The 22914-nt window shown below is 43.0% G+C and overlaps 1 protein-coding gene across 4 annotated transcripts; it reads right to left on the minus strand.

Annotated features, from left to right (window-relative positions):
• Positions 1-702: 702 nt before the first annotated feature.
• Drn (doctor no) lies at positions 703-22554 on the minus strand. Of its 4 annotated transcripts, none has more exons than XM_071775353.1 (4): positions 21986-22554; positions 5077-5556; positions 4133-4304; positions 703-4053 (listed from the first exon to the last, which is right to left on the minus strand). In XM_071775353.1, the coding sequence occupies exons 2-4, from the start codon at positions 5359-5361 to the stop codon at positions 3905-3907; spliced, it is 606 nt and encodes a 201-aa protein (XP_071631454.1). In that variant the 5' UTR covers positions 5362-5556; positions 21986-22554; the 3' UTR covers positions 703-3904. The 4 variants fall into 4 exon arrangements, with proteins under 4 accessions (XP_071631454.1, XP_071631455.1, XP_071631457.1 ...); XM_071775354.1 differs by lacking the exon at positions 21986-22554 and adding an exon at positions 6557-7232; XM_071775356.1 differs by lacking the exon at positions 21986-22554 and adding an exon at positions 6086-6338.
• Between the last annotated feature and the right edge of the window lie 360 nt (positions 22555-22914).

The raw sequence follows: 22914 nt of genomic DNA on the forward strand, positions 1-22914 counted from the left end.
TGTTATTTCAATGTAAATTCGCTGAAGCACTTCGGTTTCCGACGAAGATGAGAATGCTTCGATCATGCAATGAATTTCTAGTAAAAAAAGAAAACATATCTGCGTATATCTTTATCAGAGTCAATTTATTGCCCGCTGCTCTCCCATAGATTACCATAATAATCATTACCATATAATATGCCTATTATCCTTTAATTTCAATTTTTTTGTTCACCGCGGGTGTTGATTTTCACATAATACAAGTACGATCAAAGAGGCATTTATGAGAGTCTCGGTAGTTTTACGTGATTTCGCACGTAGAGCGAGTTCTAATCAAAAAGAGAATAATTTTCTTGTTTTCTTCAAATATCCAATATCCTCTTACCCCCCAGAATTTTTATCGATGTAGAAAATTCTTTTCTTCCGCTTTCTTCCTTTTCCGATAATCCATCGCCGTTTTCTTTTTTTCCGATTGTTTGCAAAATTGTTTATTTCAGAAATATTTCTATTCCCTTATGTATTATCTTAATCGCGTTATATTTTTCGATGGATATATATATATATATTTTACAATGGCAATTTTTTAATTGTGAGTGAATATATTATTTAAAAATGCGTTCAATGCGGCTTATGTTTGCTGTTAATTTTTAAAAGGCACTGTCGTACGTGTAAAAGCACGAATTTCGATCGAGATACATATGTCATCGGGTATATCCAGCGTGGTAAAAGATAAACCGTTTATTGCAGCAAAAATTTTCATTACAGAGAAAATAAGGTCGCACCTCGTTCAAACTTCGGGAGATGTTTCCTCATATCTCTCTCTCTCTCTCTCTCTCTCTCTTTTTTTTTCTTTGTACAGCGTACAGCTACAATATAATTCGATGAGGTGCTAAGTTGAAGAGCTCTATATAAAGTAGTCGAGAACACACAAAAAACGATTTCCGGCTTTCGTTAGGGGCGATGCATTTATATATATTTTGTTTTTAAATATACATAAATATAGTCCGCTATAATTATAAACATTTCGAGAACTGTCAAAAGGGTCCCGTGTAGGGCCGGAAGGAAAGAGAGGACGAAAGGGACGAGGGGGAGAAGGAGGAGGGATAAAAAGGGGAAAGAGAGGAAAGAGCGTAGGTAGGGAGCACACTAACTTTCTTTACGTACGTGAAACCTAAATGTCTAAAGCATTTTCAAAGGATGGTAATTGTAATCATATAATATATTAAAGTTGATGTTACTTTTTTAATAGCTTAAACGTACTAATATCAATCGTAATAATTACAAGCATCGTGTTACGTCCTTATATAGTCAGCCGAGTACGATCGTCGCTGATAAATCTTTTTTGTTTATCTCTCTCTCTCTCTCTCTTTCTCTCGCTCTCTCAATCTCTCTTTCTCTCGTCTTCTATAAATCATTTATGTTGCTGCACGCATTCCTCTGCCTCACTCTCCCCAGGCATCACTAGTCTCTCCACATACGCATTCCTTCAATCACTCTCTCCCTCTTTCTCCTCCTATCATTCGATCGCTCTCGCTAGGCAAGATTATTCCGATATTGCGATACACGTTAGAAAAATATGCTATGCCTAAAATAGGATGAAGGCCTGAAGGCAACCATTCCGTCGATATTACTGATAATCGGTGTCTGTGTATGTGTAACGTGTATATGTGTGAATGTAATTGTGTGTCTACGTGTGTGGTGTGCGTTTTTTTTTCTTCTATACACGATTCTGATTTCTCTCGTCAGCGTTCTTAAAAAGGTGCGCCAAAAAGGAAAAAAGAACATATTCATCGACAACAATATCTTGATACAAGATAAAAGTATATATATATAGATATATATATGTATATATATGTATATATTGTCTATGTGAAGTCGGCGCATATATATAAGTCGTCCCGTAAAGATCGCGAAGAATCGTGCCCGATGCGAATTATCGATGACCATCAACGAAAGATCCGTTTTCGATTGCCTTAATTTCTAGGTAATGTTTTGGAAATTCAGCTGCGATTCGCTGCGCGTGTGTTCGAAGAGAAAACTCGTTCGCGGCTGGAGTACTTTCGGCGACGACGGCGTGAAGTATATTTGGTAACTAATACGGGATAACTAATGCGGCGTATTTGCTTAAGCCTGAAGAAAGAAAAGACACATAAAAAGTCTGACAGACCCTTACGATTACACATTTAACAGAACGCTTTATATATTTATCGAAAATAATAAGATATTTGATGTACATGTTTTTTTTTTCGAGGCGACGCAAAAATAAATTTTTAGGCGAATAATATTCACTTTTATACAAGTCCACTAATTACAAAACGAGAATTAAAAGCACGGCAGCACAATTTAGATTAAGCGCTTTGTCTCGGGATAACATAAAGAAAAAGAAAGATAGGAGACATTGTTACTTTGTTTCACGCGAAATCGGGAAGTCGCAGTGTGTATTTCTTTTTAATATATTCTTTTCTTAAAAAATTCAAACCCACTCCATGAAGCTCTTAAGGAATTGACCTATACGTGATTTGCGCAGTTTTATCGTTTTCACTCATCTTGTTTTACAGGAGTAGAAGAAAGTTGAACAGCTATAGCACCCTTTCGCGTATGCTATAACTTTACAAACATGTATAAGGTGTTTACGGGCGAGAAAGGAAAAAATGAAAAGTTCGGCACGAGTTTTGAGCGCGGAGAAGAAAAATAGAAGTATGTACGTGGATTATAAAATTTATCAGTGTAATATCCTTCGCGCACGGTTTTTAGTATACGTTCACACTTTACAAACTTTAATAGTTCTCTTATCTTTCGTCGTTCATATAATGCCCGGCCTCTCTAGACATTTTATTAATCATTTACTCTTACATTATGCGCTGCTGTGCAGCACCGGAATACCTCGCGCAGCTACCCTACAAAACTCGCAAAACAAGCAAAAATAAAGGAAACGAGTAAACTAATCGACTTCAACCATTAACAATTCATTTATATTGTTCTAAGAGAAATCGAAGAAATACGTTAAAGAGGGGTTTAATTTACAAATCCCAGATTGGCGGCCGTAGTGTAAATAATTATTTGCAATATAGGTTGAAACATATTTAATGAGTAATAATTGCTGGTTATATTCACGTGAAATTGGACATAAACACACAGTACTACTTATACTTCATTGCATTATTTATGAATCAATAGACTAATATACTTAATAATTATAGACTAATTATTAACCTAAGATTGTGATCACCCATCAACGTCAGCCATTACCTAAGCAACATTCCCTATTTTTTACTTTTTGATATATAAACGAAACAGTAATGTATAAAATTTCTCGAACAAACCAAAACTCTTAAGACGTCCTGGACCGACTGACCGCACCAAGAGTTCTGCCTTTACGTAAAACGAGCTTCATATTCGCAAAAAATTTTCTATTTAAGTAAATTAATAAACATAATATAGAATAATCATAATCCGTAATAATCATGAAGATAATAATAGGTAATAATAGTAAGCTGGCAGCAGTTAGTAACCAGATATATTCTCAATTAAAATTCTCTCACTAGATGACAATCTGAAACTTACATGGCACTGGCATCCAATTACGAATTTCATTCACTCACGCGCACACATTCTAATTTGTAATCTTTCGTTTATTTGTTCTGTCTGATATTCGTTTCTTTTCTTCTTCATTTTTTCTCTTTCTATACCCTTCCTCGGCATTCAGCTACAAAACAATTTTACTGTCGTTCTTGCGCGCGCGCGCACACACACACATTCATTCTCTCGCTCTCGCACACGATCTTACACGCTCGCTCGTTTCACCCCTCGACGTGCGAATCAGCTGCCAGATAATTTATCTCGTTTTCTGCGTGTTTTTCTTTTATATTCTGTTTGTTTATATAGTTATAATAACCATTTTCCCAACGACTACACACTAAATAGTTCAAATTTTTTGCACTTTTTCACCAACAACAACTGGATTGTTGCGCCGAATTTCTTGAGCGCCCATTTCTTTGTAATCGAATTTGCAATCGTGCTTGTCACTGTATCGATGCACGGCGCAAAATAGTCCTCCACAACGACACTCAAATCCTGAAAGTTCATCATCATGAAAACAACTCTAATTCGTTGCATTACTAATTAATTAACATTACATTACATGGACACTTACCGGTCAAACCAACTTTTTTGCGACATACAGCACAACGATTTTTCTTCTTCTTAGATTCTTTATCAGTCTCTTTGCCATCAAAGGAGTCGTCTACATCGCCACTACTCGCCGATGAACCTTCAGCTACCGCACTGCTTACACCTACTTCACTTTCCTGATCTTCTCTGTTTACCTGATTGACAAAAGTATAAGACATACTGTAAGAACGATGAAAATAATTATTTATTATTATAATTATCTCTTAAAATTTCCTTTATATCTTTTATATTTCTCAAATTTCCGTTATATCTATTTCAAATTTAATGGAAAAATGTTCATTATTATATTATATTATATTTTATATATATAGAGATTATTATATCAAAAACACATAAATCCTTATACTAATTGATCCTTATACTAATTGATCGTTAATTAGATATAAAAATTCATCTATATCATTTATAAAAGTTATAAATAACAAATAGGACATGTGCAGATGTTCAATGAGATATTTATCATAATATCATAAATATCATAATCAATATCAGAAACAACTGTTTCAATATAAATTAGATGTGTTGCATCATTTTCTTCTCGCAGACAGATAATCTGTGAAAGACAGATAATCTACTTTTGTAGAGTATAGGTAATCATATAATTTCTTGTCTACAGTCCGCGTATTTCTACAAGAAATTTTTATTAAAACAATGCAAAAGAAGCAATAAATACATATATGCAATGTTGCATTTTAATGTCTCTGTAAAGTTCAGTCTAGCAATATTCTAATATTCTTTCCTCTTGCCGTTTTCAAAGTATATGTTTTACAGACTAAAAACAATTTGATGTATACGACCTTGCGGGTTCAGGACTGCTTATAAGCGCTATTTTCTGCAAATTAATTGAAAGAACAAAGGCGTTACGTTTGTGCAGAATAGCTATGAAGAAATCATGGTAATACTCACTTCTTTGGGACTGGGCAGATCCGACGTTGACTGAGGTATAGTAGGAATGGTAGGTTGGGCCGTCGTTCCTGTTGCTGCTGGGCTACCGAAACTGCCTTGCAACGTGCCAGCGTTGCTGGAGACAGTCTGTGAGGTTGGTACGGTGGCAGCTGACACTGGTGGTTGTTGCTTCTTTTTTAGATTTTCCTTATAGCATAGGGAACAAAGGCCATCGGTAGCTGGCGAGCCATAAAATCCACAGCCACTGCGACACAGAGCTTGCATAGGATTTGACTCTCGTTCCATAACTGTCGTCTTTGTGTGTCAGTGTCTCTTGGTTAAATCAAGGAAACTCCCGTTTAATAAATCCTAGTTGCGATCACTGCCTTGAGAAACAGTGGAAAGTTGCAGTCAGCTTGGTGTAAGATAACTAGGTGTAGTCCTTTGCTGCGGCTCTCTTCCCAATTGCTCCTCTGCAACCGTGTGTCACCATGTACTCACCTGTCACAAATAAATCGTATGATTAATAGCAGAGGATATAAAAAATAAAATATCAATTAATATCTCGTATTTAAATATGTCAAACAATTATCTCGCACATGAGTATGTAAACAGCGGTGTATATTACTTTGAGAGAATATTAAGTGCGTTACAAGTTAAAATACATCATAAACGAGAATGACGAAGCCAAATCACAATCGAAGCAAGATAACAAAGAGTGTTGCAGTTTACAAAATACGAAGCTTGTGGTATTACATCAATTAATTCACGAGGTATATTATCTTGACACATCTCTTTTTCGTGACAAAGAGATAAATGTGAACAATAAAATTGTCCCAACAACAGGAACCGCACCAGGGCCGCGCGTAAAGATCACACCAACGCGAGAAAATCCAAAATAGCCGCGTTACCTCTCGGCGATCGTGACAAGCGTGTTCAGGGAAGAAAAGCAGGTGAGTTTTCGAAAATGTCAGAACACGGTGCGAACTGGCGAGAAAAGAAAATGGGACCTATCGGCGACTTAGCCTACTTCCTGCGTCGTGCAAGGTCAGAACATAAATATCTTCTCAACGAGGCATGCCCTTGGGATCTGCAATCTGCGGACACGCCGAGGCACTCGATAATAACCGAAATTTCAACAAAAGGACACAACAATGGGAGAGAGAAGGTGAAAGAGAGAAAAAGAGAGAGAGAGAGGGAGAGAGAAAGAGAGGAGACTCGGATGGCCCCAACTGCGAGCCCAAACGCGAGGCGGAGAGCGAGGAGGTGAGAACCCCGGGTGGGAGCGAGGGAGAGAAGGCGAGAAACCCCACGGTGGGAGCGAGCGAGAGGGCGAGAGGAAGAAGGGAAACGATTCCTAGGAATTTTTACTACGTCATCTTGGCGATGACATTTTTTTTCCCTTTCTTTTCGCTCTCCGCGACAAAACCAGAGGGGCCAGGGGGCCCCCCGAGGAAAGGCGTGTGATCGCGCAGAGCGCGATACTCGGGATATTACTCACTTTCCAACACGCAGCCGTGTCGCAACCGATGCACAACATGGAGTAGGAATTTGTGCGAGGCATTTAAGTGGCGGCGGCCGTATCCTTATCGCGATCCGCGGACACCCCCCGCACAATAGAACTGTCGACAGAGGATCGCCCGTCTCTTTCTTCCGTCGCGCTGGCTCACACACACACACACACACACACACACTCTCTCTCTCCCTCTCTCTCACTCTCGTTTTACAATCCTCTCGCGGCGCACTTCGCACGGCACGCGAAATCACGACGAAACGGAGCTGCCTTCAGGGCCTCGCGTTTCCGTGCGCGGCGGCGACGGCGGCGACGACGGTGGAGTGGACGGGCGGACGGAGCCGTGGTGCGTGTCGTTGGGCGCTACAACGTGTCCGTGGGTCTCTCGCGCGCGCGGATCGTGCGGACGATCCCGGCACCCGACGCGCTCGATATTACCCTCCGATCCGCGCTCTGCAGCCCGCAAGGACGGAGGAGAAACAACGATAACGACGGGCGAATGTTTTCATGATGGCGATCGCGCGGAGCGGCCAGGCGCGCGCTGGGGCTTTTGGGCGGACGCGTAAGCGACGGCACGGCGGGCACGGCACACCGCCAGGCGCGCGCGAGGCGACGCGATACAGCACAGCGCGGCGGACGCGCGTTCAACGACGGCCGACGGCGGCAGAGGCAGTGGTGGTTGCTGCCGCAGCGGCGGCGGCGACGGCGCATTCAGCGCCGATCGTGGACGGGGAACCGCAACCGCTCGCCATCGCCGCCGCTCAGCATGCGCTCGGCTGGTACTACCACCAAATACCCCCCCGGGGGAGGCACTTTCCGCGCTTTCTCCCCGCGAGCGCAAACTCCTTTCGGCGAGAGAATTTCTTCGGCTGAAAATTTGATCGGGCCCGCTTCTCACGATTTCGTATGCGGCGCGCTCTCGCGCGCACGCGGCGGCGGCGGCGGTTTCGGAACGCGCCCCGGCGAGCGATTGGCTCCTCAATTGAATCCAATTGATGCCGCGAACCGCGAAGCGGGACAAGTCCACTTTTTCGATACTCCGAACTCCGACCGCGCGTTGTCGGCCGCGCGCGAGCTATTTAGGAGATTCTATGCAAGGATGAATTTTTTACGCAGCGAAAAGATATTTTACGGCACGGAGGATTTGTGCCACAGACATAATATTATTAAAATGTGGCCTAAAAATGGATCTGGGTCGCTTGATCTAATGTCAATGAGATGCGATTCAAAAACATTTTCGAAAATCAATCTAGCTTACTCACGTACGGATAAACACAGCTTTGCAAATCTTGATCGGGTTGTCTTGAAACGAGATTAAGTGAGACATTTGAATCGCTAGCTGGGTCATCGATCTGTTTTATTATTAGCTTTATTCTCTAATTGAGAAGGAAACAGGAGTATATTTGAATGTGACACAAATTACCTTATTATAATCAGATTTTAATTAGGGGCGGAGAATGGGGGCGATATATTTAAGTTTCAACATTTATCTTTTGAGCACAGTTAATGAAAAGCTAGCGAGTTTATAGATCAATCAGCGCGAGCGGAAGCATAACACTTTTTCTACAAATTAGTCTTGCAAGATTCAAGCGCGTACAATATAGCGCTACAATCCTACATATCTATATATAAGTTTTTCCATGTATTATTTATAGTATTTATACGCTCCAGGGGTTCCGACCTTATAAAATTTATGATTAATTGATGACCAATTTGAAATCGATCTTTTTTTTTTTTTAATTCATACGTCGATATGCTCTCACAATTTTTAAGTCACGAAATATTATACGTGTATTGTAGGTCAAGATTTTAAGATATTAAAGACTCGGCTGTATTTTCTTATAATGAATGTGATGGGTAAATAAAATTTTTAACCGAAAATGGAGGGAGAGAGAGAGAGAGAGAGAGAGAGAGAGAGAGAGAGAGAGAGAGAGAGATCTGCCAAACGAGCAATCGGCCCACTTTCCAAGATTTGGGTACTATTAAAACCCGACTGCTTAAAGAGTATCTTTATTCTGAATCAAATGGTACCTCTTCCCTATCGGTTATAAGGGGTCGCAGGAGGTTAGGAATTGGGTCAGCCGTCTCGATCGGGAAAAAATTATTAGAACGCGCATATAGAACCGTACCGAAATAGTAGTTGAAAGTGTACGTTCGATCGAATGTCTGACGGAGTTTCTATCGATATCGGGTAACTGGGCGAATTATAAGTACGCCGAATTGAAATGCGTAATTCACGCCTATAGTATCTTTAAAAAGTAAAATAAATAAGGGTAATATTAATCCGAAAGGAAAGGGAGAACTTTGAGTCAATTTCCGTCATTCGAACATTCAAATTCTTGATATCTGCACACCTCGCAAATAGTTTTTATGCAATAATAAATATATACTCTTTATATACACATATGACATAAATATATAATCTTCACAAATAAATAAGAAAATTTTGCGTTTTATTAATCGTTCAAAAATTATTGCCTAAGTTTAAGATGTAAAAGCTTCATCTAAGGATGAAGATTGTATCTCGAGATGAATGTACGCGGATATATGTTGAAGAATTTAATTCATCTCGGGACGGTAATCTTTTGAATCGTACGCAACATTTCCACGATCTAAAAAAATGCCAAAGGCTTAAATATTTTCTTCCACGAGTCCAAGTAACATTGGCATTAATTGCATCAGATATATATATAATCAAACAGAAAATTTTTTTATTTTGTTCTGATAAGAGTGGCATTTGCATAAAATTTAGCCGTCGTGATCATGCGTAATCGGCGTAATCGCGTGTTCGCTTAATCGGGATATTCAAAGACTTGACTTATGACCGTACACTTTCTCATAAATAAAATGCTTCAACTAAGAATTGTCAAAGTTCACTATTCCTTAATAGATGACTGCAAAGTGCAATATAAAGTACGCATGTGTGTGTGTGTGTGTGTGTGTAGCAAGATATCATTTCTTAAACTTTCCATTGTGCCCAAAAAGTCCAGCTTTAACCAATATCAAACTTAAGAAACACATTGTAACACGACGCGTGTCCGGCCTTTAATCGCGCGAGATTAAAGAAATTCTTTATCTCCCGGGCGATTCTCTTTGTGTCGGTCTCACGATAAAAAATCGCCATACAAAATGCGTTGCGAGGACAGAGAGCTGGAAAGGGAGGGACCGGAGCAGCTGCGTTCAGAAAACGCCACGGTATAGTCCAGTGGACGGCACCGAAGTGAAGTGAGGCGATAATGCGAGGAAAACGAGTGGATAAGAAAGGGGCGGCGGAGAGGGGAGGAGGGAGAGAGAGGAGAGGAAGAAGGGAGGGTGGGGGGTAGGGGGCACCCGCGCGCTCGCGACGCCTCCGCGCGAGGCTTTCTAGCACTACGAGACCCGCCGAGCAAAACCTTCCCCGTAAGGTGTTTCCAATGCAACACTCCTACGCGCTGCGCTGCGACCGGGGGACGCCGGGACAGGTGGCACGGCGACGGGTTTTAACGCGGCGATTACTCGACGTTTAATTCCAGTTTCGCCCGTCGTGCCTCGCGCGCGCGCGCGCGCGTTCGCGTAATTCGTGGCGCCGCCACGATATCTCCTGTACCAAACACACATCGCGGAGTAAACTGGATATCGCCGGAACACGCGATCACCGAATGACTTGCTCGCCTCCTCGCGACGACGAGGCGAGCGAAGCTTGTAGAGATATAGAGAGTCAGCTTCGCTCTCTTCCCTCTATTTCTCTTTCGCTTCTTCTCGGATGGAAACGATATCTCGAACGATATCTCGAAAGATAGATCATTAACAAAAGAGAATCGACAGGCGAATCGTTTACGCGAAAGATTGTAAATATTGTACAGATATGTTTGCTCCGAAATTATCGCGCGGCACTCGACGTTCGCGGATAGATGCGAGTAAACAACCGTGCTGTTTTGCACAATCCGTCGAAAAGCAATTTCTCCCTCCACTCTCTCTCTCTCTCTCGACCCGCGAGCCCCAACTTAATCGGGCTTTAACCCCACTTTTGCGCTCTCTTCGCCGAACTCGACCGACAACGCGGGGACGGACGCGACACGTGAAATTTTGACAGCTGCGATACCACGTCGATGAGACGTCAAAAACGGACGTTTTTCCGCGCGAATGGAATATTAAACGACATTTAATTAATAATTCGCACAGCATTCTCCGCGATGTTTCCTTCACTTTTCTCCTTTATTCTTGTTTATCCTAATTGTTTGTTTCCTTTGTGTTTCTTGGCAATCGAGAGTTATTTTAGACGACCCTAAGTTACTTTTCCTCGACAAAGAGCTTTATAGTTATTCTCGCCACGCAAATAATTCTAGAGATGTACGTGACAATAACATGAACATTATTCTCTGTCATGTCGCCTCCTTTATTCTTCTTGTTTATCCTAAGTTTTTATCTTCTTTGTATTCTTCACAATCGAGTTGTTTTAGAAATGTCCCGCTAGATTAATTTTTCTCGACAAAGCTTTGTATAGTCGTTCTCTCTAAATAATCCTTTCTAAAATTTAGGAAAATTTATGAAATAGCTTTAACATGCTTCTCTACGATATCTCCTCCTTTATCTTTGTTTATCCCAATTTGTTATTTTCTTTGTGTCTCTCGCAATCGACAATTTTTTTAGGAGAATGTCCCTAGATTAGTTTTTTTTTTCCCGATAAAGCTTCGCAGACATCCTCACCGCGCAAATAATTCTTAAGATTTAGCGAGACAATGGCTTTAACATTATTCTTAGCCACGTCACAGCTACATCGTCATCGGTTATAAGTACCGAGCTGGCAAACCCCTCCGTCACAATGAGGAAAGAGGCAATGCCACTGAGCGCAAGGCCGAAGGCGAACAAAAGCGCGCGCGGCGCGAGAAAGACAAATTAAATCTTTTCCTTTTCTTTCTTCCCGCTTCCTGAAACTTGTAGAGCGCACGGGGGATCGTAAGTGCCTCGGCACATAAATTTGCACGCGTATTCGGGCCGCGTGCTTTGCCACCAAATATCCGCGGTGCATCGTGTTGGTATTCGAGAAACGGCGATGACCGTCTCAAAAGTAACTGAAAGCGACATTTCGCAGTTTGATAGATCAATTTTTTTTGCTAATAACAGTACTGTATAACATATAATAATTAAAAATGCAACAATAATGTTTTTCAAACCAACAGTCATGATGCACGAAAATTTAGACGGGAAGCACCGAATATGCCCTAATATACGTGCAACTTCACGCATATTAGGGCATATAAGGCAGAAAAAAAAGAAGTGTCAAATAAAGACTTATATATGCTCGTATATACGTAACAATCTATAATCTTGAAATAAGATATATGCGTCAAACGAAGAAAACTTGCTTGAATGAAGTCATTTATGCAATAGTTTAACCAAAAAAAAAATTTGAAATAAAAAGTTGAAATTCTTATAAGAAAATTATATAGATTGTTGCGTATATAGAAGTACATAATACATTAATTTTTTATTTGACACTATGTTCCTTTCTGTGTTTATTTCTTAAGCATTTATATAACTTTGCTTGCATTTCTTAATGTTTGGTTTATCGATAAAGTATAAAATAACGATAATATACTATAAACCTTGAAGTAATTATCAGCAAATTTATATCGCGACACCCGATATCTCTCATTGAAAACAAATTAGGTCATGATGTCAGAAGAACAAAATCAAAATGTGGTTTATTCTTATATCGGTTGAACTTATACGCGTATAACTCCATAGATTCAGAACAAATTCGCTCGTACATCATTATTATTATCTTTGTTATTCGTATATTTCTTTCTTTGCATAAAAATGAATAAGGAATAGTATAAAATTCTCTGAAGGCAAAGCACGCAACTTTCTTCGCTTTTGTCGCGAAACTAGCTAGTCACTAATCTCGAAGGAAGACACAATGTATGCATGTAGTTATCCATATTCGGCTGACTTCATTGTGAATCGGATCGCTAATCTCAAACGTCTTTCACCATGCCCGCGCATTTGACTCACGCGACGTAGATAAGAATGACGCACTCGCGATTTCCCGATTACTTATCCTAACGGTTCTTTTTCTCGCGAATTGACCCGCGAAATCCTCAAATAGGAATCCTCAAATACGAATAGATTTTGCTTCGCGTGGCGTAAAAATATTGTCCAAAATTTATCAAGAGAGCGAAGGGTCTAAATTCTCATCTGAATAACAAAAAAGATTTCTTATTGTCATGCCTTATTGTCATGCTACGTTATTGTCGTGTCTTTGTCATAAATTGTAAACAGCATGCGTTAGTTTAAAAAAATATTTACTCTAGGAAAAAGTTAAATACAGAGAGAGAGAGAGAGAGAGAGAGAGAGAGAAAGGAGGGGGGAGACATATGTATGAAGTGAGAGTCATGGTAAAGTTCACGTGACGCGATGACTCGATCGCCACGCTTCTTCATTCATGCTAGAATATCTTACTTTTTCTCCTCGGATGTGTAGCTTCTTATCTTTCGAAATTCGATCGCGTTATTTTTTTTTTCCAAGCCTCCACCCTACCAATATGTTTATCAAAGGTGCAACGCGTGCGCGACCTTAGCGACGATTTTAATAAATGGAAATAAAAAGAGGATGACGTCAAGCAGCGGAGTACGGGAGGAGTTCGTATCGATCGAATCCACGTATAACGAAGTGAGATCCTTCGCGCGGATGTGAGGACGAAGTGGGCGACAATGATGAGGGCAATTAGGACGACACGACGAGAAAGATAACGCCCAATTTAAATTTCTGCCAAGAGAGAAGGCGAGCGACTTCGAACTTGCGTCGAAAAGCGCAGTTTCCTCAAGCTCGACGATTTTCGATTTAAAATCGCGCCGCGCATTTGGCGATATATGCGTATATAGGCCTGTTCTTTTCGGCTGAATTTCTTGCATGGTTGTTCATCTTTTCTCTCTTTCTTTTCACGTTGGAGAGAAAAAGAGAAAATATGAACCTTACAAGAAGTTTAGCTAAAAAAGAACAGGCCTTATGAATCGCTCGCATATATCAGATTGAGAACAAAGAATATGCCCCTTTCATGTCAATTAACAACTGTATACGCGTATACCCGCGTGTACACACCGAAAAAGAAAGCGCAGCTGCGCCAGTCGAGCGGAAGTTCTCGAGAGCTATGTCCGATTCGAGAGCTTTATTTACTCGAAGGAGTAAATGACCTTTCCCACAACGGCCGTTGCACGATTGTCCGACCTTCGCAAAGTCGTTTAGTCGGGCTCGCGCGCCGGCTCGGGCGCCACCGCCTTTATCATACAGGAATATCTCGGATTTCGGAAGAGAGTTCGGCCGCGAGTCCACAACCTTGGAGATGGCCCTGCCTTCCTTTTCGGCGAACCACACACGGTGGACAATGAACACAAACGGAATTTAGCAAAACCTAACCCACTTTTGGCGGTACGATTTTAACGTAACACGAATTCTAAAATGACTGACGAGAATAATTTTATTTTCGGCGCAACGAGATATAGATATCATTTTTATGCATCTGTAACAATGAAATGTATTTTTAATTGAATTTATATAAGTTAATATCAATATAATTGTTGTTAATGAATTTTACATTCCTTTTAAAGAAAAAAAGAATATCCAGCCGATATTCGTAAAGAATGTCAGAAATGTCTCTCATCAAAGAAGATAAAATTAGCGCGCGACAAAAAGCGGTCTGGAAATAGGAGGAAAACAGGATTAATTATATTATTGGACAAATTTAACTCTCTCTTTCCCTCTTGATGTTTTTAAGTGTAAACTTTATAATTATTTACTATCGTTTCATTGTAAATCCACAGCTGATTGTGCTGATACAATTTAATCTTTCAGTATCATCTTACATGCGCGCACAGATTTTATTCTACTTTGTTTGTATTTCATTCATTTTCTTTTTTATATTATTTTATTTCCATTTTTATTATGTTATGTGCATTATTACAGTTTATGTACTGTCCATTTTCCTTTTTGTAATGTCTTTACGCTTTAGGAGACGTAGTCCCAGACTCTAATAAATGACGATTCTCTCTCTCTCTCTCTCTAATCTTTCTCTCATTTTTTTGTGAAAGAGCTGTGCAAAGGGTTGCGCACTTTTGAATCCATGATTCTCCGAGAACCGACGTGTTTTAAGGATTAAATTTAGAGCAGGAGCAGGTAACGACCACGAAACTAAAAGTGTCGCTCGAGAGTTCGTGTTTAGACGCTAATATTGTCGGCGGTATCATTTTTAACCGCCGCGCCGTGTATACGCGCGGTTGCGCCCATTCAATAATAGACGACCGAAGAAAACAGGATCGACTAGTCTTCAAATCCAATTACACAACGGATCGGCGCGGTGCGCCGAGCACCTGCTATTTATGTCCCTGCTAGACAGAAACTGGTGTTACCTCTCTAATGCCGAGAGATACCGAGAGATCGGGAGACTCCCGATCGATTCGAAAAATGCGGGGCGATAAATTCACCTTAGAAAGCGTTAACGCGCAAAATGAGTTTTCCGAACTAATATCTCTCGACGAAACCCATCCAGGATTCGTTGATCAAAGTCAAAGCGACGCGCGCGCGCTCTTCGTGTGTAACAACCGAACGGTGCAATTCGAGCGCAACGAGATCACGGATGCAGATACGGAAAAAAAGCATCGACATTTCATCCAGATCGGCTTTCTCCATTCGTAGGATAGCTCCTCTTTTTTCTTTCTCATTGCAACGCGTTAACGCGCATCGATAGACGCTCCGGCATCGTACCGAAACGAAAGGCGGAAAGAGCGTTCGAGGACTTATATTTTCATCAAGTCCAATTCGCAACAGCGTGGCTCGACGAAAAGGTGGGTCAGATATGTGCGGCACGATACAAAATAGAAAAACGCGCGCGCCTGTTTCAGCCAATAATTGACAACTGGATCGCATTAATTCCGGAGCGAAATCCAAACAGTTTTTCTATCACGGCTCCACAGCAGCGATGCCACCACACCTGGGGAACAGCGGGGACGGCTATTCTCGAGAATCGAGATCCGCGCGAACGCCAACTTCGCGGAATAGACTCGAATGACCAACAGTCACGACGCGCGAACACGTAGACGGGAACCACGCGCCCCGACGCGCATGCAAATTCACGCTGGTCGAGGCATCTACGAGGACTACGAGCGGCGCGAATACAGAGGCAACTCGTGCCGCGCGCGAGAGAGAGAGAGAAAGAGAGGGGGGGGATTTCGAGATTTGTTCGCGGGGAATCGGCGCTAGATTCACTCTCGTTGCCGGATCGCGCGCGCACGCGGAAACGCGCGGCGGAACGGAATATATCTTGCGTGTGCACGTGTGCGCGCGCATCCGCGATGCGGCGCGGCGCGGAGCAGCCACGACGTCCCGTATTTTTCGCGCACTCACGCCGACCGGGAGATGATGATTCATATTCGTTTCGTGGCTCGGGCGCGGGCGCCATAGCGCCCGCGTTCGCATGCGTGACTAGCAAGGACGCGCCACGCTATCTCGGACGATATGCGCGTAAAAATTTCTAATAATCGCCATACTCAGACGTTCCCTCGGAAAGCGCCGGTAACAGGAACTAATTGATGCTAGATAATCACGGATGCTTAAAAAGATTGACATCGGTAGAAAGTATTAACACACTGACATTACGTTACATATTTTTCATTATTCTGTGATTTATTAGTATTGGAGGACAGTATGTACATAGATTTACTCCATATTTTCTAAAAAAAAGTAATGATAAATCAAAAAAATATTTTAAAAACGAAAGAACCATTTCTTATAATTACTATGATGTAAACTTCATTTTTTCAAGATCGTTCCCGGGTTAAATATCTTCAATCATAAGCTCTAACTTAGAAAATGACCCAAAAAGGTTTGTTGCTATAATTAATTCCCCGGGACCGCTTGATATCGTTAATGTTTAACGGTATTAGTCGTGGCCCGTCGATAAGCCATCCCCGTTGCCGATACTTAAGTGAGTAAGAGCGGCGAGTGCTTTTTTTTCTTTTTGAATGGTCACCCCCGTGCGTCCCTACCTGCCCGCCCGCTCTCGGTGGCAGGCGTCGAACTTCACGACGACCTCGCCGCAGCTTTCACGTACACGCGCGCGCGTGCGTGAGCACGAAGAGTACATTGTCCCAGAGAAAAAAGGAGAGAGAGAGAGAAAGAGAGAGAGGTGGAAAGTGAAAGAGAGAGAGAGACACACAAGTTCCTCGATCCGTCGCGCGTGCAGACGGAGCACGGAGCGCGTTGTGCGCGCACGCGCGCGCCGTGTGTGCGTGCGACGAGCGACACCGCAGCGTGTAAAAGCCGAGACGCAACGAGATGTAAAAATAAAATAGCAAATCGTAGGCAATTACGAGCCAGCCCGCAAGAGATGGAAAAGAAAGGACAGATTAATCCCGCAGCACGGCGAAGTCCCTCGTTTTGAAATTTAGGAATTGTAGGCTCATTGTCAGAGGTCGACTTTTCACTTTTCCGAGTGAATAAACGTGCGAACGGAGCGTGGCGAATTGTTTACGATGCCACGAGCTGTTAAAAAATTGCAGAGATTTTTGTTTCACCTAATTTTTCTCCCCTTCTTGAAAGTGGGGACTTTATAAGGGCCAATTAAGGACAGAATAAAATACATTGGCGTTTGATCACTACAAGTTGACCGAAGTTATCTGAAATTTCTTCCTCAAAGAAAGTCTTCATAGGTTTGGCCACTAAAGCCGTCGCTGAGCTAAGCCAGTCAATAAGCTTGTCTCGGATATCGTTGCGCGTTTCGTAATACAGCATACTTTATAGTGGAAATAGGTCACGAGGGTAGTCGTTCTTAATACGTATCGATAAATTGTTTACCGTGCACATTTCGTCTTCGGAGTTAATTGGTTTTTACAGCAATTATTAATGGCAGTTCTTACTAACTTGTTTAAGTTACTTTAATTCTCTACACGCGCGCGCGTATCTTCTAATTCCAATTTTACAGGGACAGATAACAAATAGCTTCATTAAAATTAAAACTAACTAGTAACTGATATTGTTAAAACTGACCGTTGGTCATCTCGCCATTATTTTTATAAGTGCCCGTCAGTGTTTTACGATAATTTCGTAATGTTCAGTATATACTGCAGCATGTTTGTATCAATCAAGATCAATTGGAGAGTCGAACATTCAGCGCATAAATTTGCGTCGATTCTCCTGACATCACCTCTCTTTATACATAATTTTAATTATGAACTAAAAAAAAATTGCGTCATACTCAATTACGACAGAAGAATTAATCAATACACTTTATTTAACGTTAACAGTTGTTCAAGCAAATTACAAATATATTAATTCTAATCCTATATAAACATGTAGGCGTATAGATTATGTAATTTAAATAATTGTTAACGATAAACTCTCTAGCAGTTGTTAAAAGTATACAGCGATAGAAGATCATCTTTACTTTAGTTATTCTTTATGATTGAATGACAGTATATACGGTATACTTCGTATGACCTCGCTCATACAAATTTGTAAAAAGAAGGACGTAAGGAATGAGGAAGGAAGGAAAAAGAGGAGACATGTTAAAGATACATTTATTACAATGTCAAATAAATCTGTCGAAATAATGTAACAAGACAAGGTACAGCGAAGCGGCAAGTTTAAAAATGTGCCAATTGCAACGTTAATTGTCACTCGTAGATGTAGACAGGGTGATCAAACATCACCCACTCCCATTTGTAAATGTTGAGGGTAAATGCGAGAAGTGTAATAACATGTCGAACGTTCGAATGTCACGTATTCATTAATCATTTTTTAAACAGTGGAGCCCCTATTTAGTATTAATGTGATAATAACGACGGACTGTATTAAACTTTTTTAGTTACCGAGTTAGCTTGATATTAAAAATTAAAGCAATGCAATCTATACATTTAATACTAAGTTCCTCAAGAGTATGAATAAATAACAAAAGTATTTTTTTCCTGTAATTATAAATAAAACATTTCAGTACAAATTTTATGACAAAGTTAAACCTATGAAAGATTTAATTGCCGATCAACGTGAAGAAGTAGAGAGCCTACAAATTGTAATAAGAAAACGGAATAGGGAATTTTGAATACGATGTGTGCACGGCAGGAATGCGCAAATATGCAAAGGTATAAAATAGGCAGAGCTGATATTCTCAGTGGTCATATATTAAAGTGCACATAGTAAAATAAGATGCAATAGATAGATAAACTTGGATCATAGAGTATATCAATCTACGTCTATAAATATAAACAAAACGCGCGGCGAGCGGGGGCGGAACGGAGGGGGGAGGGGAGAGGCGGAATTCATTATCGCTCGCGACGACCCGTTATGATGGCCATAAAAAAAAAGCTCGTACAAGATACAGTGAAAGAGTTTACGCCGCCGATTGACGTTAACGGCGATGTAAATTACAATGCGAACGTGTTTGACGGCAAGAAGGAACGCGCAACGAGGAAAGGAGGAGCATGTATTAAACTCGTCCGACGAGCCTTCTAATCGAGTGTATCAAAAATAGGCGGCTCGCGCAGGATGTTCCCAACGTTGGCGGGATGTCCTAGGAAATTTCACGTTTCACGATGGATTCGATTGAACGAAAACCACGCGGGAGACCGCGTCCCTTCGGTCCTCGCTTTTAATTTCTGGCAGAGGAGAACGTCTCGGCTTTTAATCAGAGATTAAATTTCTAAGAAAAAAATTGTCGGTGCCATGTAATAAAAAAAAAATTTCGTTATCTAACTCTATTCTTGAAGCTCGACGTCGCCTTTAATTTTCAGCGTTAGATAACTCCGCGACGATTTGCGCCTTGCCATGTGGCTATAACTATTGCTTTTCTTAAATTAGTTCTCTACTATCTGCAGTTACACAACGTATCTCCGTACAACAGAGTTACAGAGAAAAAAACCCTTTAACACGTTTAAATAAAAAAACGTGTGCGTTTCAATTTCAAGGAAAAAAACACACTTTAATGCCATTTAGACCTTTTAACACAACACCATTATACAGTAAGAAAGAATACATTTTATCTTTTACATAAATATATTCGCAATGGCTACGTTAGGCTACGTATCAGACGATTAATAACTAACCTCTTAAGCCTCAAGCTTTGTTCGCCGAGTAGATTAAAAAAAAAAGCTCGCGTTGCTACCTACACTATCGCGTGTGAATTATTCTTTCCGGGAATTTCTGATTTCAGAAAATCCTAGGCTAGGAAGAAAGAGTGAAAGAAAGGAAAGAGAAAGAAGGAGAGAGGAAGAGAGAAAAAAGATATTCCCTACTTAAGCACTCTAAGATAGCACCCTTTCAAGCATTGAAACATTAGATATATTGTTTTCAGCTGAAAAATTAAATAAGTACAGCCTTGGCCAAAATTATTATAGGCACTTTTATAATCATTACGCTGTACTGAATCTAATACCAGGAAAAAGACTTTTATCGTTTAAAAATTGTTTGCTAAAGCGTTCGTTATTATAATATATTTATTTTTTTATTTCTTTCAAGAATAAATGTTATTTTGAAGAAACTTTATTTTAATAAAGTGCCTAACAATTTTGGCCAAGACTGTATATGTACAATATATTAATATGGGTGCTAATACGCAAGATTGTGTGTGTGTGTGTGTGTATGTGTGTTATTCATCCATATGCAACATGCAGAAAGAGAGAGAGAGAGAGCAAGAGCGTGTAATGACGTGGGCGCGAGCGGCTGGCGTCAAAGCCGAGCGCGGCGGAGTCAGGTAAAGCTCACACGGGAGAGGAAGTAACCGCGCGCGGTGTAGATACCAGAAATTATTCTTGATAAGGCCGCGGGAGAGGAGGCGCGCTGCACACGCGCGCGCACGCGTCGCGCTATACTCTCTGGGAAACACGCGCGGCGAGAGAGTTCCGTTCGACCACCGAGGGGCACCCGGTCCGGAGGCTCTCGGCCGGAGCGGCCCAGCGGCCGCGATTCCGCGATCCCGAGACTCTCGCCGAGCCAGAAAGAAAGATTGTAAACAACGGAGAGTGTACGAAAAAAATAAAACCGTGGGAGGGGAGGGAATGTCCCCGAAGGGACGGACACCTGAAGGGAAGTGCGTCGGCGACTCGCGGGTCTCGCTCGGAGGAGAGAAAGAGAGAGAGAGAGAAAGAGAGCGTGGAAGGGCGGAGGGGAGAGGAGGCGGAGGCAAGGAGAAATGGCGTAAGCGCGTAAACGTACAGCATGCGTCACGAACCCGTTACCGGGCACTCTTTTTTTTTCTCTTCCTTCTTCTTCGGCGAGAGAAAAGCGCATCCGCGTCTGGATATCAATTGATCAAAAATTTTCCGTGAGACACGCGGCGTATATGAGCTCTCTCTCTCTCTTTCTCGCTGGGCAGCGACGGCGTTCGACGTGCGTCCCTACCACGCGTGGCACGGTCGAGAGACAAATAAGAATTACGCACGAGGTAAATTAGACGAGTCGACGGAAGGGGGGGAAGTCGCTTTATCTCGTAGGAAGAATATAATGCCTACGCGCGGGGCCTGGACGCGACGCGTCCGGCCACGCGGGAAGTACCTTGTTCATTTTCGGAAAGCGTCTATTCGGAGTCGGAGGAGTCTAACGTGTCTAACGGATAGGGGCAGTAGAGGCAACTCGGCACTCGTGTGACGTCTAAGCGCACGCATACATTCGAATCAGATCGGAGCGCTGCCATCGTGCGAGACCGATAGTGAAAAAGAGAGGCGACGTCGTCGAAACGTCGAGAGAGCGAGAGAGGAGAGTGGAAAGGAGGAGAGAGTGGAGCGAGAGAGAAAGACAGATATACGTATATAAAAAGAGAGCGAAGGGGACGGGCGAGGAGGGAGGAGCGGAGCGGAGGGACGGGGAAGGGGAAGCGAAGGAGAGGTTAAGAAAGAAAGAGAGGCCTGGCCGCGCACGCACGCATGCACGGAGCACCGAGGGAGGACCGCCGTCCGTCGCGGTGTTGGCAGACGGAAGGATGGCATGGCTACCATCCTTGAATACGCACTTAGCCGCGAATTGCGCCGTTCCTTTGTCCGTCTCTCTCTCTCTCTCTCTCCGCTCGCGGAACGCGCGCCACAGGCCACTTAACACGTCGGCGGGTCCTACCGCGTCGTTCCGCCGCCGTTCCGCCGCGGCGTGGCGCGGCGCGGCTGCGGCTCTGCCGCTCTGCTCCCGGGCTCTGCTCTCTCGCGCGAGCGGAGATAATTGCGCGCACGTAACTCGCGCGAGGGGGGAAAACGGGGCTCTCTCGCGAGAGCTCCGCTCGGGAATAATACGCGGGGGAGGCGAAGGAGGAGGAGGAGGAGGAGAAATAGTCGTCCGTCTCTCACGGCTATCCCGACCCGAAAATAGTCCCGCGGCGCGGGCGAGTTACGGGGTAGTGGCCGCGCGCCGCGGGGTAGAGAGAGAGCGCGAGCGAGCGCGCACGGGATTGCGACACTTATGACTTACCGAAGGCTGTTGCGGTGCAGCAGGGCGCAATATGTCAGCTGACTTGACGCGCGACCGATCCCAATTCTGCGTCACTATTCCACATAATTCTCAGCGGGACATTCGGCCACTCGCGCTCGCAAAATGTAATCCCCGGACCCCGCGTATATACGCGGAACCGCTGCCCGCCTCGCGTTTCACACTGTTTCACAATACCCGCGATACGAGAGGAGGTGGAGAAGAGGGAGAAAGAGAGACAGAGGTAGAGAGAGAATCTCCGAGGGGATTGGGGAATTAAAACGAGCTAGAGGACGGAGAGAGACGGGGGGCGGGGGCGACGGAGAGGATAAAAGTAAGAGGACGACGCTGACGACGGCGACGAGCGACGTCGGCGACCGATCCTTCCCGGAGAGGAGAGAATACTCTCTTCACACCCAACTCTCTTCGTCCACGACTACGAAGTAGACCACCACCACAGCTGCAGGCGCGAGAACGAATACTGCTGATGTGACTGACGTAAAGTTAGATCTCTTTCGCTCTCCCCCTCCCCATCCCTCATACTCCGTCCGATCCGAGCATAGAACATAGCACTCGGGGGCCGTACGCGGGCGAATGACCACGAATCCGCCCGAGAGCCGACCGCGGACCACGGGGACTACGTAGACGGGCGACTCGAGGTGACCTCCGCGTTCGCGGCGATTGGTCGGCGGCTGGGGAGTAATTGGGCGCGTTCAGCAGGCACAACTGTTGAGTCTCGTCTTATCAACAATCTGCGTTGATTGGTTGGTTCTAAAAGTAAGAGCCAATCACGTTCGATTGCTACTGAGCGGTTTGTCCTGCTGAACGCGCCCATTTTGAAAATTGTTGGACCGTCCTCCGTCCGACGGCCAATCAGCGCGGCTCGATGAAGCTCGCCGCCGCGCGCAACAGAGCGGACCGTGTTCGATCCT

This window comes from Temnothorax longispinosus, chromosome 4 (genome assembly GCF_030848805.1).
Source record: "Temnothorax longispinosus isolate EJ_2023e chromosome 4, Tlon_JGU_v1, whole genome shotgun sequence".
In the NCBI taxonomy this organism is placed as follows: domain Eukaryota; kingdom Metazoa; phylum Arthropoda; class Insecta; order Hymenoptera; family Formicidae; genus Temnothorax; species Temnothorax longispinosus.

What these genes read in the sequence shown, in the direction of transcription:
- Drn (XM_071775353.1), bottom strand. Translation starts at nt 5,361, where the DNA reads ATGGAACGAGAGTCAAATCCTATGCAAGCTCTGTGTCGCAGTGGCTGT. An exon ending in ATCTGCCCAGTCCCAAAGAA is followed by an intron (nt 4,305 to 5,076) that starts GTGAGTATTACC and finishes TTTGTCAATCAG; the next exon opens with GTAAACAGAGAAGATCAGGA. An exon ending in CAAAAAAGTTGGTTTGACCG is followed by an intron (nt 4,054 to 4,132) that starts GTAAGTGTCCAT and finishes ATGAACTTTCAG; the next exon opens with GATTTGAGTGTCGTTGTGGA.